Source organism: Acinonyx jubatus, chromosome A2 (assembly GCF_027475565.1).
Source record: "Acinonyx jubatus isolate Ajub_Pintada_27869175 chromosome A2, VMU_Ajub_asm_v1.0, whole genome shotgun sequence".
Taxonomy (NCBI): domain Eukaryota; kingdom Metazoa; phylum Chordata; class Mammalia; order Carnivora; family Felidae; genus Acinonyx; species Acinonyx jubatus.
The window spans coordinates 164,278,857-164,295,884 of NC_069383.1; the positions used below are offsets into that span (position 1 = coordinate 164,278,857).

The following is a 17,028-nucleotide window of genomic DNA, read 5'->3' on the forward strand; positions in this document are numbered from 1 at the left end:
CCCACAGCGCCGCGTGGAAGGAGGGCGGGTGGGACTTTAGGCCGGGGCACAGGCGTCCCTGGGGGCTGAGAGACCGAGCCCCGACGAGAGAGCTGGGTGCGATAAGCCCTGACCGAAGAAGGGTGCTCTGAAGGCAGCCACCCTCTCATGTCTCGGAAGCCACCAGAAGCTCACTGAGGCCAGGCAAAGCAGGGGCAGACGCCCTAACGATAAGGGGGCTGCTGGGGAGGGGGCCCAGAAGCAGAGCGCCTGGGGCACGTCAGGTGATGCTCTCCGGGCCCAAGGCCCGTCCTGCTCTCCCACAGGACCAGGGGCGGCGAGGCCCAGGGGGGCGGTGTGCTCGCCATGAGCTCTCACATCGCCAGCGCAACCAGAGACCGGACCCCTGGGCCTGGATGCTGCTAGCCAGCTCTCGGTGAGGATGGGGCTTCCTCTCCACTGGAGAGACCTCACATCCCTACCGATGGGGACGCTCATGGGGTCAGCACAAGGGGCTCAGGAAAAGAGGGAAGACCGGGCTGGCAGGGAGACCAGGGTGGACCCAGCACAGATGGGGGACCTGTCACAGGAGCGCCACAAAGGGACACACTCTGCAAAGAGCCGCCCCCCCCCACCCCCCCGCCTTCTACCTGCCCCCAGGCTCAGACGATGGGGAACACAGGGCGGCAGGCGGTAAGCCTGCAGGAAAGGCAGAGAGAGGCCACGCTGCCAGGTCCCCCAGACAGGGGCTGCTGCGGGCAAGGCTGACTTGTGTCCGGGGAGACCCACACGCTGGAGGCCAGAGAAGGGGCCGCCGACCCGTGTCGGGCCCAGGGCAGGCCCGTGGGCAACGCCGCAGCGTCCCAGCCGGCCACCCTCAGGGGTCAGGGGTGCGGACAGCCAGCCCCACGGCTGGCCGGGCCGGGGGCGGGGGATGGGCAGTGGGAGCCGGGGCCCGGCCACCTCCCCACCCCCACCCGCCCCCCTCTGCTGTAGGTGAGGGGCCGGGAGAGAAAGACAGCTCGTGCCCCATGGCCACGGACCCACCCTCCCCTGGGGCACCTGCCCGGGCCGGACCCTACCTTGTGTTGGCAATCCGCTCTCTCCACTCCTCCGAGAGGAAGTCGCCTCTTTCCAGCTGGAAGGAAGAGAACAGGAGCGAGGCTGGTGGGGCCTCCCTGGGCGTCGCGCCCCGCCCGCCCTGCCCTCGGAGAGAGGATGAGATGAGCGCGGTCGCTAAAGTGGGGAGGACGTGAGACGGGGGAGGGGACGGCGGCTCCTGGGGCTACGGGACCACCCACGGTCGGTCACTGCACAGCGGCCCGGAGCAGGGACGGGGCACACACAGGACAACAAGACGGTGGGCCGGAGGCTCCAGCTACACCAGAGGACACGCCGCGGGACCGCGAGGCACGGCCGCTTCTGTTCCCACCCGCTGGCGAGGCACTCAGGAAGCGCCCCGGGGCACAGGTCTCCGCCAGGTGACAGCGTCCGCACGGCTTGCTCTCTGCAACACACAAACACCCCCCGGGGCGTCCATCTGACCCCAGGCTTGCGCCGGCTTGTCCGCCTGCAAGGGCCCCGAGGCACCTTCCCTCCAGCTCTCCCTGCGCGGCAGACGGACATGGCGACTCCGGGCCCAAGTCCGCCCGGGAGCACCCGGTTCGTGACAACCCACGCGGCCACAGCCGTGGCGTTCCACAAGCCAAGAAGCCTAACTGTATCGCTCTTTGAAAGGACAGTCATCACGGCTCCTCGGTGCCCGCCGGACAATGGAAAACACACATCTACACAAGATCCTGTGCACGCGTGACCTCGGCAGCCTGAGTGATTCAGAAGAGCCAAACCGTGGAAACCACCCAAAATGTCCACCAGCGTGTCCCCCACACACAGGAAGGTCCCCCGGACGCCAGCAGGAGCCAGGCGCCCACCCCCGCCGCCCCGCGGACGGACCCCGAACACGCGACGCTCAGGGAGGGAGCCAGACGCAAGAGGCCCCACGGGGTCTGAATCCGCATGGGTGAAATGTCCAGAACAGGCCCATCCACGGACAGGACGGGGCTCATGGAAGCCGAGGGTCGGGGGTGACTGCCCTCACCTGCACCCCCACACATGCGGTGAGGTGACCCGGAACCCCCACCCTTCTCGTGAAGACAGCAGCCCAACGGGGCACCGGCCCTGCAGGCTCTCACAAAGGGACGGAAGAGAGACCCCAGCAGAGCAGGTCCTGCGTGCTGCTGCCCCAGGGCATGAGGCCGTGAGCCAGGGCCCGAGCCAGGCCCGTCTTCCGGTGCACACGCGAGGAGACCGCCTAGGGCAGCATGCGGTGGATGTGCTGTGACAGCGCACGGCGTGGGGGACGGGGAGAAGGGGCGGCCACCCTCACGCGCTCTGGCACCTTGGGGGGGCTGCCCACACCCCAGTCGTCCTGTCTCTGAACCCCCTCCCACCTGTGGAACTTTCAGGATCTGCACTCCCAAGAAGAGCCCTGAGGGCCTCAGGAGTGGCTCAAGTCCAAAGTGCTTGCTGTCCTGTGCAAGACAGAGCCCACACGGGCCTGACACCTCCCTCCCCCGAGGCCGGCTCGCGAGGCCGGCCCTCAGGGGCGTCTGGACCCGGACTCCGGGGCTCCCACCACCCTCGCCGGCGGGGGGCTCGTGTCCCGGAGCTGTCTGTGCAGACACGAGGTTTGCGCCGAGGACCTGCTCCCCTCCTGGGGTCTGGGGTCTCTGCCCGAGCCCGGCAGACGGGCCTGCTGACCGACCCCCGGTGAGAACCTGGGCGCTGGGTCTCTACGCCCCCTGGAGACCACACCTCACGTGTCGGTTTGGGGGAATTAAGCACATCCTGAGGGACACGGTGGGAGAGGGTTCTGGAAGCTTGGCCCGGTGTCCCCACCACTGCCCCACACGCCTTTGCCCGGAGGTCATCTTGCTTCCTATCCTCTCTCTGTATAAACCACAGCCTTGGGGCTTGGGGACCACCATCTACTGAGCCCTGGGGGTCCTCCCGTAACACCCCCACCCTCGAGGGCCCTCCTGGCACATCCCTGCCCGTAGGGTGGGGTTCTGGGAACCGACAGGGGTGCCGCAGGTGTCTCTTGCCGTGGCCGGGTCCCTGACCTCGGAGGCTAGCTCACCGTCCACAGCAGCACTGTGGAGCTTCGGCCTCACATTCCAAGCAAGGAAACAGCCGGTGTCCAGGCTCTGCCCACCCAGCCCCTGCAGGCCTTCTCCGGGCACAGGCAGGCTGCGATCATCCAAGGGCAGTGACGGGCACAGTGACCAGCTGAGCCGGCCGTGCCGCTGGGCCCAGCGCTCCGGAGTTAACAGAGCTCAGAAGGACGTGCGTGGCCTTCCCGTGCGCCCCTGCCCAGGGGACCCCGAGACCTCCTTCTACAGAGAAACGGGGAGACGCGTGAGAGGGCCCCGGCACGCACAGGTGCAGAGGGTTTCAGTCCCCATGACCACCTTTCCCCGCCCTTCCCAGAAACCACTGATCCGCCTGTGGCCCCCGCAGCCCCACCCCACCCAGGCTGCTGGTTCCCCCTGGAGGAACACGTCTCCAGTGAGGGGACAAGAGCCTGCTTCCAAGAACGGAGAGACCCAGCTTGCCCCCACCCAAGGTCAGGTGGCCCTGCATGCTCCATCACTCTATGTTCGCTAACCTGCAGCCCACCTGCCCAGGGGCAGCCCAACCCACAGACGGACACAGCGCAGCTCGGCAGGACGGCCAGATCCTTTCCCTCAGCAGCACCGGGTCGCCAGCAGCTCGATCGACCCAGACCAAGACCAGAGGGGAGGTGAGCCCAGCGCGGGGCTCCGGCTGACCCGGCCAAGGAGGAAGCTGCAGGCACCACGGCGCCCAGCCACCCCGAGGGCCACACGGCAATGCCCGCCGGCAGCACTGGGCCGTCCTGACGCGGACAGGCCCGGAGGGGCGGCCGGCGCCCAGAGGGAGGCCCCCACACACTTCCTAGAGAGGCACACCTGCCCACGAGGGCACAGGCCGGTCCATAAAGACTCTGGCACCTTCCCCACGTGGCACTTCCACGAGGCCACAGGCACCCCCAGGTACCGGACTCTCAACGCATGACACCTGCTGTGCGCCAGGCCCACCGCCAGGTGCCCACAGCAGGCGGGTCTCACCGTGAACTGTGTGATGGGGGCCCCGGGGGCTGGACAGAGCACCTCCCAGGCGGAAGGGACGGAGGGGGTGCCCTGAGGTCAGACAGACGCGCAGACAGCAGCCAAGCAGACGGGTGGGGGGGGAGCGGCTCTGACAGGAGGGGTGCGTGGGGGGTCGGGGGGGCCCGGCGGCCGGCAGCTGCTGGGCTGCAGGACGGGGGTGGGTGGGGGTGGGGGTGCCGAGGCTGGCAGGGTGAGCCCTGGCTGGGCGGCGCCTCTGTGGCGGCGGGAGGGGGACCGAGGCGGCCGCCCAGGGAGCCTTGGCCCGGAGAAGCACACTGGGCTATTTTTAGACTCCCGTTGGCTTTGTTTCCTCTTCAGGCCGTAAGTAACGGGAGCGGGGCTCCGTCCGCCAACCAGGACACCCGGTCAAAGCCACAGAAAGCTGGCAGGCCGGCCTCGCCAGACCCAGGACACAAGTTCCCGCCAGATCTGGGCGCTCACGGTCGGCACAAATCCACCACACCCTGCTGGAGCTGGGCCGCGTGGAGCCGGCAACACAACGCCAGGGGCACGGCCAGCTGCTCGTCCACACACCACCCCGAGGCCGTGCCCCAGTGTCCTTCCAGCCAAATTCCATTCCCAGCCCCTTCGCTGGGGCCCCGACAGGGCCGCCGAGTGCAGGAGGAACGAGAGCCCCTCCTGCGTGCCAACCACTGCGCCACAAGGCTCTGGCGCACCACCGACTCTGGATGGGGACGGGAGGAAGGGAAGAGGGGAGGTGGGGGGAGCAGAGGCCCGCCCGGGGCGCGCAGCGCCCCCAGCCTCACCCCTGTCTCTTACTCCAGCCGTGAGGAACACGCCAGAGGCTAAAACCAGGCTCTGGACAAAGTGCCGGAGGCCGTGCGCGGATCAACACCAGCCGTTTCTGGGAAATCTCGGAACCTTTACGCTGTGGGCTGCAGCTGCCTGACCCCGTCACCAGAAACAGGAAGCGTTTGAAAACTTGAAAACCCAGGGCACCTGGTAGGTCGGTCAATGAGCGTCCGACTCTTGGTTTTGGCTCAGGTCACGATCCCAGGGTCGTGGGACGGGGCCCCGTGTCAGGCTGAGCGCGGAGCCTCCTTAAGATGCTCTCTCCCTCTGTCCCTCTCCCCTGTTCGCGTTCTAAGCTAAAATCTTAAGAAACAAAAATGAAATAAAACAATTTAGGAAGTCACAGCTTTAGGAAAACGATAAGCCATTTGGGAATACAGCCAGCGTCAACAGCAGATACGGGGACCGTGCGGGAAGAAGTTCCCTGGAAACAAACCCACTGGACCCACTGCGCACTCAGCCCGGATAGCAAACACCAGGGGACCTCAGACACAGGGGCACAGGAGGAAGGCTGGACTGCTCGCCTTTCACGGAGGGGAGAAAACTCCGGAAGAAATCCCACCAGGAGACAGGATGGGCAAGTCCTGGCCCAAAAGGAGCAGAAGGGCACCTCCCCACTACGAGGCCGGCCGCACCCTGACACCAGAACCAAAGATGTTCCACAGGAAGGAAAATGGGTCGGTATCTCTCAAGGACACGGGAACGCCCCGGAAATCCGACACAGCGTGTGGAAACGACCGCGCGCCACGACCGAGTGGGATCCACCCTGGCGGGAGGGCTGGCTCCGCTCACCACATCAACGGGCCAAAGAAAGAGCACAGGCTCACGCCAGACGCACAGAGGGCCTCCATGATGAAGCCTCTCGACAAAATAAGGCAGACGAGAACCACGTCAGCTTGATAAAGGGCACCCACGGGACACCTGCAAACGCACGTCGTCTCCACGGTGAGGAACCCGAAGCTTTCCCGATGCCCTCAGGACCAGGGCAAGGGGGCCGCTCTCTCTTCGTGACAGCGTCCTGCACACGTCTGCCGCCATGCTGGCGTGCACAGCAAGACAGACGTACGGGACGCAGATCGAGAAGGAAGGCGTAAAACCGCCTGTGTTCACAGATGACAGGATCAAAAGAATCCAGAGAACAAACCAACAAACAAACCTGGAACTAACCAGCCGTTACGGCAACGGTCACGGAGTAAGGGTATTGCTGCCCCCGAACAAACCACACACAAAGGTCAGCTGCCTTCCTATCAACGCGCAACGACCAAGTGGAACCGGAGGCTAAAAAGACCTTCACGTAAGCACCCAGACACACAGACTCAGGCATGATCTTAACGGAACGTGTAGGACGCCTGCCTACACGAGGCTCAGTACAAGACCCTGGTGAACGACCTCAACGAAGAAGTCAACAGACGGACGGAGAGTCCCCGTGTGAGGGCAGGAAATACCAGCAAGATGTTGCTTCCTCCCGACCCGACGGGCAGATGCACACGCTCCCCCCGGCCCCGAGCCAGCGTGCTCTGTGATGGGCGACCCCAGACGGACTCTCGGGTTTATCTGGACAAGGCAAAGACAAGCATCACGTCAGAGGACGGCCGGGCGCTGCGGGAGCGCAGACGCACTCCAGAGCCACGGGAACGCGGCCGGCACGGGCTGGTGAGGGAGACGGACAGCGGGACAGGACAGACGGCCAGAAACACTCAACTGGCGTGCGACTCGCCTCACGGGCAGAGCACCGGGGCGAGGGCAGACTGCAAGGACGGGGCCTGCGTGCCCGGAAAGGATCCGGGAGCCGACCTCACACCTCACAGCTCTACACGTCAAGCACAGAACACGGAACTCCCCAGAACGCCCAGAAAATACCGAGGGGCAGGGGTGGGTGACCTTGGTTTGGGGAGTGCCTTTCCCACGCTGCAGCAGAGGCACGAGCGTGAAAGCAGCAGCTGTCAGGCAGTGCTAAGGGAGAGGGAGCCTCCCCGCCTCCAGCCCCCCCCCACCCCCCAGCCTGTCATCTCGTGACCAATCCTCATTCCCTAACACAAGCAGCTCAAAGCCCACGCCCCACGACGGCCCGCTTGGGGCCGGTGACTATGGAGAGGGAAAGAAGTGAACACGGAACGGAGGGGCAACGGGGCCCCCGCCGCAGAGCCAAGTGGACCTCAGCGATCGGGGCCTCAACCTCTGGGTACGTGCAGGCGATGACCTGGGATGAGAGGAAGAGTCAAAGATGTGGCTTAGACACACTCCGTCTGTGCCGTCCCCGCGGCAGCCCGGTACGGGGACACTACAGGGCAGCGGTGTGTCCACGGCAAGAGAGAGAGTGAGGGACGGGGTCACGGGCCCAGACACACATTTCGAGGTGTGATGCAGGTGCCCGGGCGGAGGCAGACGGAGGCCAGGGGCCTCGAACCCTGGCCAAGGAGCCTGGGCATCGACAGGCGGGGCCGAGCAACGGAGGCCGAGGGGCGGCAGCCGGGAGAGCCGGGGGCGCGTGCGGCCCCAAAGCCGAGCCTCGCCAGGAGGGACTCACGGGTGGGGTCACGACTGCCACGAAGGCAAGGAGAAGGTGCCCCAGAGCGGGCCAGCAGGTGAGGGAAGAGGCCGTCCCACCCACACCCCACGGCCCAGCCTCGCACCGCTGCTGGCACAGACACGTGCGGAACACCAAGGAGGGCTCCCCGAGAGCCCGCAGGGGCCTGGAGACACACGCACGACGAACTCCGTTCAGCGGCCGGGGGAGAGGAGAGCCGTCCCCGTTCTCGGACGGCAGGCGCAGGGGCCGCAGCCCCCGGGGCAGCCCAGAGAGAGGGTGGAAGAGACCGGAGAGGGAGGCGGCACTCCGGTGACGACTCGCGCGCCCCACGCAGGGCCGGGACAGGCAGGGAGGGCGTCCCGTCCCGGGAGGGGAGAAGAACGGCGGGTCAAGGGGGAGGAAGAGGCACAGAAATGGAGCTGGGTCGGTAGCCGCAGGGGCATGGAGCGATGGCACTCACTGTGTATTCTGCATGCTTTTTTCCATACCATTTCATCCACTTCCTGAACTCTCGGTCCATGGTCTGCAAGGGAACGACCACACAGCCGTCAGCGGCTCCCCGTGGCCCCTTCCTACCCCCACGAGGCAAGCAGGGGGCCGCCCGTGGACCAGGCCTCAACACGACCCCTTTGACAAGCAGCCCCAGGACAGCCCGGGGCCTGCAGGGTCCACGGGTCCGGACCACACACTCTAAAGGGGTTTCCGAAGACAGAGGCGCTGCCCCAACCCCACTGGCCCCTCCCCGGGCAGCCGCCTCTGGAAGGCACGGGCCGCCCTGTGGGGAGCACACGGAGACCCGCCTTGTTCTGTCCTCTCTCTGTGCCCCGCAGGTCATGGCCAACAGGAGCCAGACCCTGCACCGTACGCCACGGTCACTCACCTCCGCGTACTTGGCTGGGATGTCAGCTTTCTCCACGCCGTAGTGATGTTTGCAGTTGGTGGCCGCGGCCACCTGGAGCACGACCTGGCCCACTCCTTCAGAGACAAACACAGAGAGAGAGAGACAGAGAGAGGGAGGGGGAGGGGGAGAGAGAAGGAGGGAGGAAGAGAAAGAGGGAGGGAAAAAGAGGGAGGGAAAAAGAGGGAGGAGAAGGAGGGAGAGAAAGAGAGGGAAAGAAAGAGAGGAAGAGAGAGAGAGGAAGAGGGAGACAGAGAGGGAGGGGGAGGGAGCAAGAGGGAGGCAGGGGGAGGGAGACGGGGGGAGGGAGAGGTGCTGTCACAGACGCGGCCCCCGGGTCAGAGGTGCGACCTACCCCTGGTGCTGCCCATGGGGGTCAACAGGCAGAGGCCACAGGCTCTCCCAGGTCACTAGGGACATTCTAGGGACACAGACCCTGAGCTGAGCCCCCACCCGCGGACGGGATGGCCGTCTCGCTCACACTGCCTCACACACACAGGCCACCGCACGGCCCCCGCGTCAGGACGCTGTTCTCCTGAGACCTAAGCGATCCGCGAGACACGGCTCCACGAGACGCGGGAGCACCCCGAAGGCTCCGGCCACCCGAGCCCACCCCCGTCGGCGCCACAGCGTGGCGGGGGCGGGCTCTGACGCAGGGCTGCAGGGAGCAGGCCCCGCGCACCAGAGACAGGCTCTCCGGACCGTGCGTCCTGACAAATGGGCCGCACGCACGCAGGCCCAGCCGTCCAGGTCTCAAGAGGCCACGGGGGCTTGCCGCGAGGGGCTGCGGGCAGCAGGGGGTGGTGACCGAGCCACCCGCTCTGCCTCCGGGGGCCAGGGAGGCGGCGTGCTGCCTGCACGGGCTGCCCGCACTCACCGCTGCCCAGGTCCACAAACAGGTCGTCCTCGGTCATCTTGATCTCGTCGATCATCTGCGCGACCAGGTCAAAGGAGGTCTCCCCGTACACCTCCGGGGAGAAGGGCTCATAGTTGTTGAGCTTCTCGGGGTCCGTCACCGAGTGGTTATACACCTGCTGCAGGATGTGCCGCAGGAGCCCGTTGGACGGCCGGGTGTTCAGTTTCATGGGCTGAGTGGTCCCCTTCCACTAGGGCATCAAAGGGAGCACGTCACAAGTGACCGTCCTCCCGGCACCGCGGGCTCCGCCCGAGCCGGCTAAAGGCTCACACGTATGTGCCGTCCTGGGCGCCACACCCCTCAGGAGACGGCAGAGGCCGCTAGCTGTGCGGGCCCCGCAGCCCTGGCCTCAGAGCTCTCTGCCCTTACCCGGGAGCCTGGCTGGGCAGAGAAGTGGGCCGGGAGCCACAAAAAGGCTAGCGCCTTGTGGGCCCTTCTTAGGGCCCCATGGCCGGGACCTCTGCCTCAGGGACAGGAGCTGGGCCCGAAGGGGCAGTGGGTCCTCTGACCCCTCACAGCCCACCCCCCTTCCGACGCACAGCGGCTGCCCTACAGCCACCTGCAGCCAGGACTGGGGCACAGGGCATCCCTGAGGACCTTCCCACCTAGAGCCACAGGGCGGCCTGGAGCCAGGCCACCACTGTTGGGGGGACTGGAGACCGCACGGCCCGGCCCAAACCTCAGGCCCCGCCTCCTGCCCAGGACAAAACTGAGGCAGTGGGGTGGGAGTGCCACACAGCTGACCCCAGAAGAACCTCTGAGCCCCAGTCCCTTTGCACAGGAGGCCCGAGGCCTGACCATACTCGACTGACTCGGCATCCCCCTCCCCCACCACTGCTACTAACGGGGATGACTGCCCTGTCCCAGGCCCCGGTGCCACAGGGCCTGTCACCCCACCACAGCCTCCCCGACAGCAAGGCTCCTGCCGGAGAGCCCCCACCCAGACCAAGAGCCCACACCGTCTGGACAGCAGAACGTCCTTGGAAACAGGAGTGACGCGCTCTTTGGAACTGCTTCCGCAGCCTGGCCTGGCCCGGCTGTCTCTGTTCTTTGCCAGGCGAGGCCTCCTGAGGCCCCAGCATGGTGGGTCAGGAAAGCGAGGACAGAGCCTCAGGCCTCTCCCCCAGTCAGAATGTCCCAGGAGGGCGGGGAGATGCTCACAACACTGCTGGCCGAGGGGCAGGAGAAGCCCCGGGAAGCTCCTCAGCGTGTCCGCCTGTCACAGTCTGCGGAGACGGGGCACCAGCGGGAAGGTACGCGTGCGCGCGAGCCTGGGGATGACCGCTGGGCACACAGGGCCCGAGGACGCACCCCACCACCGACAGCAGCTCCCCAGACCCAAACCACATTCGTGCGCCCCTGCAGACGCCTCTCAAGGAAGCCCACACTCCAGGTGGCCTGCAGGCTCTGGGAGGCGTGTGGTTAAAACCACCCGGGGAGCGTGAGGGGAGCGTGAGGGCAGCCGGGTCTGGCAGCCCAGCACAGGCCCCAGGCAAGGAGCCGAGCGTGGGGGGAGGGCAGAGGCCACCTACCAGCTGGTGGATGCTGTCGATGGCGCGGTTGTACTTATCACAGAGCCTCTGCATGCTCTCGAAGCTGGAAGGCAAGGGAAAGGCTCCGGTCACCGAGGAGCTCGGAACGAGTGTGGGGGCCCAGCCGGCCTCTCGGGAGGGACAGCCCAAGGCCAGGCAGAGCCAGCCCGCCCCCCGGTGGGCAGGCGGAGGACTCGGGGCCCCCAGGAGAAGCCCGCGTGGGCGACGAGGCCGAGCCAACAGCCTGGGGCTGAGACAGTCTTGGGCCACGCGCCGCGTGCTTGGGGCGGCCGCGGAAGCCGAGGCTCCCGGGTCAAACCCAAGGTCAACGGCGCGCCCAGGAGGTGTTAGGTGAGGAGGTGAGGAGCCCTGCACAGACTTCACGTCGCGCTGTGGGCAGGACCCGGGCCGGCCGTCGCTGCCCCCGGGGCCGGACAGCAGTCCCATCTGACCTGCCAGCAGGACCCACTGCCCCGCAGGGCTGTGCACCAGCCCCACACGGTCTTCCTTCCCTGGCCGGAAACAGCCCCTGCCTCAGCCCTAACCTGATGGGTTTGGGGACCACCCGGCGGCAGCAAGGGCCCCCTGACTCTCCTGGGCACCGCCCAACACCGGCCTCTGCAGAAAGTTTCCAGCGCTTTCCAAGAACATAGGTAGCACATGTTAGATACCTAAGCACAACCGGGCTGGGAGTCTGTCGGTGAGACTAGACTCTCCCAAACCCCACCATTTTTACTTCAAGCATGACCTTCAGTGAAATCCTCTAACCCAGGAGCCGCCCCCACCCCCCACCCAGGGCTGACTCTGCCTCCAGGGCACACTGCGTGACATCTGCGGATGCTCCGGGGCACTTCCGGCATCGACAGGGTGGGGCCAGGGACGCTGCTCAGCCTGTGACAGGGCCCAGGACGCCCCACGGAGGACGAGACCCGCTTGGTGTCAGCGGTGCGGAGGGGACGTGCTCCAAGTGTCTGCCCCAAACCGGAGGGGGAGTCACCGGCTCTTCCTACAACACCCACAAACGCACACAGAGCAAGGAGGCTTCCCGCCCTGAGCAGGACACCAGGAGCCTGGGAGAGGAGCCTCCACACCCAGGGCACGGGAAGCGATGGCCGCACCGTGTGCACCCCGAGCTTCCTGCCCCAGGCCTCCCTGCGTCTTCACCGACCGCCTGCCCCTCATCCTCGGCCGCACCCCAGACCGGCCCCCTAGTGTCCACTTGCAATCTCTCCTAAGCCACCTGGACACGGAAGGGAAAACCACCTTGAAGGAAAACCATCCTTAAAAACACTGGCCGGGCACAGAGCCATCAACCCTTTTCTGACGGTGTGCTTCGCTGGCCAAATGCCTGTCCAAGGGTCAGCGCCCGTCCGCACCCTCGCCCTGGGATCGGGAGGGGCGTACCCCAGTCCTCGGCCGGGCCCCTGCTGCCAGAGGCACAGGCCACCAGAGCCCAGGGCCTGAGCGCTCGGGACGACGGAGGGTGAGCACAGCCCCTTCCTTGCTTCTCAAGTGCTGAGCTGATCAGGGAACGGGGTACGGGGCCAGGGCTGGCTCAGGCTGGAAGAGCGAGGCCAGGTCAACGACAGTGGGGTGCCGGGCCCCGCGAGGGGCTTCGGGGCTCCTCTGGGCCCAGCTATCATGCCCGCAGGTGACCCAGTCCTCCGGACAGACTGCAGGCCGCTTTCAAGCCTGCCCAGAGCTAAACCAGCAGGAGTGGGGAAGAAGAGAAACAAATAACTCCAGGCAGGCATTCCAGAGCCGGCCCCGCCCTTCCCCACCCACAGGACCCTCCCCATCCGGATGTGCCCGCGGGGAAACTGCCAGAAGCTGCCGGAGGGTGAACCCCAGAGACCCTGCCTGGAGCCGGCCGGCGCCCGAGACCGGGGAGGCCCGTGCCGAGGCGCCGCTGGCGGTGGCCGCAGAGAAGGCAGCGCCCGCCCGCCGGGGCTGGCCCCGCACACGGCAGGGGCAGCGCCCGCAATGCGCCCCTCCCAATCGCGTCCTCCGGTGTCTGATCCACGTTTCCCCCAACAAAACCTCACGGAGGCGCCAGCCAACCCAGACAGGGAGTCTCAGACCAGAGACCACTCGGCAGAGCTCGGCTCACCTTTTGGTGTCGTAGTCGATTAAAACGTAGTTCTCCATAGCGAGCTTGAGGTCCGGGATCTCTTCACAGACCCACCTGAAACACAAATGTAGAGACAGCAGTGAAGACTGTTACGATCACCTGTTTTCCACTCTCAACGGTCTTAAACACGGTTTGCTCCCGAACACTGAAGACAAAAACGAGAACAAATCCTCATTACCGAACTCAAAATGCACAAGAGGAAAGGGAGGCATCACTTCAGAACAAATCGCGTAAAGTTTAGGATGAAGTTGTGACACACACGCTTCCGTGGCTTCAGTTGGTGTCGCCTACGGCGGGGCGGGGCGGGGGGGGGGGGGCGGTAACTGGGCTCGTGGGCTCGCTCGCGACGGAGCCTGGAAGCGTGCCTGATCAGGTCAGAGCTTGAAAAGCAGCAGGTGGACTGAGGGTTAAAGGCAACTATTTTTCTCTTAAGTTTGTTTATTTATTTTGAGAGAGAATGAGCGGGGTAGGGGCAGGAACAGAGACAGAGAGAGAGAGAGAGAGAGAGAGGGGGGGACAGAGAGAATCCCAAGCAGGCTCCACGCCGACAGAGCAGGGCTCGACCTCATGAACCATGAGATCACGATCTGAGCGGACATCCAGAGTCAGACCGAGCCACCCAGAGGCCCCTAAAGGCAACTATTATCTCACAAGTTAACTGATCGCAAGACAAGGGGGTTTCTTCAACAAACAGGGGGAGCCTACAGATTAAAAGGGGCACGAAAATACACCAGCGAACCCTAAGACACGACCCTTGTTGAATCATGATGCAACGCGGACAGAAAGTCAAGGGAGACGTCACTGCTGTAGACCATATAAAACACGGACGTTATGATTTCAAACTTAGATGAAATGAACAAACTCCTTGAAACACACAAATAACCAAGACCTGACACGTGTAGGAACGAGTGACACCAATGAGGCTGGCCTTACCCCGGTGCGCAAACCAGAGGGAGACAAAGCCTCGTAAGGCAAACTCCGGGTAGAAAAAGGAAATCATCGGGCCAATTTCCCTCATGAACGCAGACACAAAAATCCTCTACAAATATTAGCCGACAAGCTAGCAAGCCGTGTCAGTCAGCTGAGCACCTGACTCCTGATTTCAGCTCAGGTCACCATCCCAGGGTCGTGGGCTCCAGCCCCGAATCGGGCTCCACAGTCAGCACGGAGCCCGCTTGGGAGGGATCCGTTCTCTCTCTCTCCCTCTCTCTCCCCCCTCTGTCCCTCCCCACAAGACCCCCTCAGGCTCACAGTCCCCGGGGCCAGCGGGGCACGCCCGCCTCCAAGCATCAACTACCCGTGGGCCGGCCCGCCTCCAAGCATCAACTACCCCGTGCTCTCTCAGACCCAGGGAGCAACCTCTCCGTGGCGCAGTCCGTTCGGCAGCACACGTGGTTGATGTCAGGAGACCCGAGGGTACAGGAAGGTGTGCACCCTGCAGCGGCCACCAGACGAGCGGTGCGACACTGAGGACCCCAGAAGGGCAGGGACAGGTGAAAGACACTTCCCTCCAGTACTCAGTCCAGGCTCCGGCCAGCACCACAGGGCAGGAAAAAAAACAGCACAAAGACTAGAAACGCAACAACAAAACATCTCTATCCACAGGCACACAATTTAACACACAGACTAACCTAAGGAATTTACATAGGAACTTCTAGAACTCAGGTGGATTGAGCAAGGTCAGAACACATGGGGTCAATGGGCAAAAATGAAGTCTATTTGCATACGTCAGCAACAAAGAATTTTGAAATGAATTTTTTTAATGCCGCTTAAAATAGCAGTAAAAGCTAAATACCTAGGGATAATTGTTTTTTAATGTTTACTTATTTATTTTGAGAGAGAAAGAGAGTGAACTCATGAGCAGGGGAGGGGCAGAGAGGGAGAGTGTGTGCTCAGGAGGGGTAGAGAGACAGGGAGAGAGAGAATCCCACGGAGGCTCCAACCCGCCAGCACAGAGCCCGATGGGGGGCTCGAACTCACAACCCTGAGATCATGACCTGAGCTGAAATCAAGAGTCAGCCGCTTAACCGACTGAGCCACCCAGACGCCCCCCCCCCCCGAATAACTTTAATGAAAGATTTGTAAGACCTCTACACTGAAAACTGTAAGACACTGCTGAGCAAACGTAAAGACGAAAAAAGGGGAACTCTGCTCACAGAAGACTCCACATTGTTAACGTGGCCCTTCCCCCAAAACTGAACCGCCAACTCCAGAGTAGTGCCCAGTGCAAGCCCAGCAACTTCTGGAGAAGCAGACGACCTGGTTGTAAAATTGACACACAGGGCGCCTAGGGGGGGCTCAGTCAGTTAAGCGTCCAACTCTTGACTTCAGCTCAGCTCATGATCTCACGGATCACGGGTTCAAGCCCCGCGTCAGGCTCTGCGCTGACAGCATGGAGCCTGCTTGGGATTCTCTCTCCCTCCCTCTCTCTCCCTGCTCCTGCCCTGCTTGCGTGCACTCTCTCCCTCTCTCTCTCTCTCAAAATAAATAAATAAACCTAAAAAAAAATTTGATACACTGAAAACTTCCACTAGTCAAGATGCCATTAAAACCACAAGCAGCTACGCTATGTGTAATGAAGTATCTCACGAGGCATTCACAGCCAGAATATGTCAAGAATTCTCACAACTCAGCAAGGACAACGCAAACAACTCAATCTCAAAAAACAGCACTGGGGCGTCTGGGTGGCTCAGTCGGTTAGGCATCCAACTCTGGCTTCTGGTCATGATCTCACGGTTTGGGGTTTCAGGCCTGGCATCGGCCTCCCGACAGCTCAGAGCCTGGAGCCTTCTTCAAATTCTGTGTCTCCCTCTCTCTGCCGCTCCCCTGCTCGAGCTCTGTCTCTCTGTCTCTCTCTCTCTCAAAAATAAACATAAGAAGAGGCACGTGTGTGGCTCAGTCGGTTAAGCGTCCAACTGGCTCAGGTCATGATCTCACGGTTTGTGGGTTCGAGCCCCGCATCGGGCTCCGTGCCGACAGCTCGGAGCCTGGAGCCTGCTTCGGATTCTGTGTCTCCCTCTCTCTCTGCCCCTCCCCTGCTCACACTCTATCTCTCTCTCAAAAAATAAACATTAAAAAAATTTTTTTAAAAAAACATTAAAAAGAAAAAAAGCAGCACAAACTATTCTCTCATAAAAGAAACCAGGGGCGCCTGGGTGGCTCAGTCGGTTGAGCGTCTGACTTCGGCTCAGGTCATGATCTCGCGGTTCGTGAGTTCAAGCCCCTCACTGGGCTCTGTGCTGATGGCTCAGAGCCTGGAGCCTGCTTTGGATTCTGTGTCCTCTCTGCCCCTTCCCTGTTCATGCTCTGTCTCTCAAAAATGAATAAACATTAAAAAAATAGGGGCGCCTGGGTGGCTCAGTCGTTTAAGTGTCCGACTTCGGCTCGGGTCATGATCTCGCGGTCCGTGAGTTCAAGCCCTGCGTCGGGCTCTGTGCTGACTGCTCAGAGCCTGGAGCCTGTTTCGGATTCTGTGTCTCCCTCTCTCTGACCCTCCCCCGTTCGTGCTCTGTCTCTCCCTGTCTCAAAAATAAATAAACGTTAAAAAAAAATTTTTTTTTTAAATAATTAAAAAAAAAAAAAAAAAAAAAGAGAAAGAAACCAGAGCTCCTCAGAGATGCTGCTGATTCCAAGGTTTGGAACGTGGGAGATTTCAGGTGACTCCAGAGCATCTGTGGTTCTAGAAAACAAGGATGTGCTCAGGAAGGCAGGGGGCATGCCAAAGGGACACGGGACGAACCGGAGAGCCCTCGGTGGCCAGCACAGGAACAATGTGAAACAAGGTTGTAACAGCAGGAGAGCATCACGGCTCATGGGATGAAACATGAAAACGGAGTTCTGATCAACAGCCGAGGAGGGGATGAGGCCTAGAACACAGCAGTAAGCAGCGGCGGCAGGTGAGGTCCACCTGTGGTGCGGAAGTCCAAGTGGAACCGTGATGTCCGCATAGTTCCCCAGGACCTCACCCGAGGTATGTATTAATTAAAAAGGGGAAACGGTAACTACACCCCAGAGAAGCCTGGTGGACGCCACCTCAACC

At 62.9% G+C, this 17,028-nt stretch overlaps 1 protein-coding gene across 8 annotated transcripts in view; it reads right to left on the minus strand.

The window, feature by feature from the left end:
* The window catches only part of DOT1L (DOT1 like histone lysine methyltransferase), a 64,060-nt gene that overhangs the window by 25,219 nt on the left and 21,813 nt on the right, over nucleotides 1-17,028 (minus strand). For 5 of the 8 annotated variants that reach the window (XR_008297369.1, XM_053220178.1, XM_053220177.1 and 2 more), the window contains exons 3-8: nucleotides 12,969-13,043; nucleotides 10,859-10,922; nucleotides 9,288-9,516; nucleotides 8,393-8,487; nucleotides 7,973-8,035; nucleotides 1,062-1,117 (exon numbers count right to left, since the gene is read on the minus strand). Coding sequence is in view for 7 of the 8 variants with exons in the window: in XM_053220178.1 (XP_053076153.1) it covers nucleotides 1,062-1,117; nucleotides 7,973-8,035; nucleotides 8,393-8,487; nucleotides 9,288-9,516; nucleotides 10,859-10,922; nucleotides 12,969-13,043 (582 nt within the window). In the remaining variant the exon portion in view is untranslated. Of the gene's footprint in view, nucleotides 1-1,061; nucleotides 1,118-1,411; nucleotides 1,487-7,972; nucleotides 8,036-8,392; nucleotides 8,488-9,287; nucleotides 9,517-10,858; nucleotides 10,923-12,968; nucleotides 13,044-17,028 lie in introns of those variants that run through there. The other 3 variants (XM_053220179.1, XM_053220181.1, XM_053220180.1) reach the window with 3 other exon arrangements.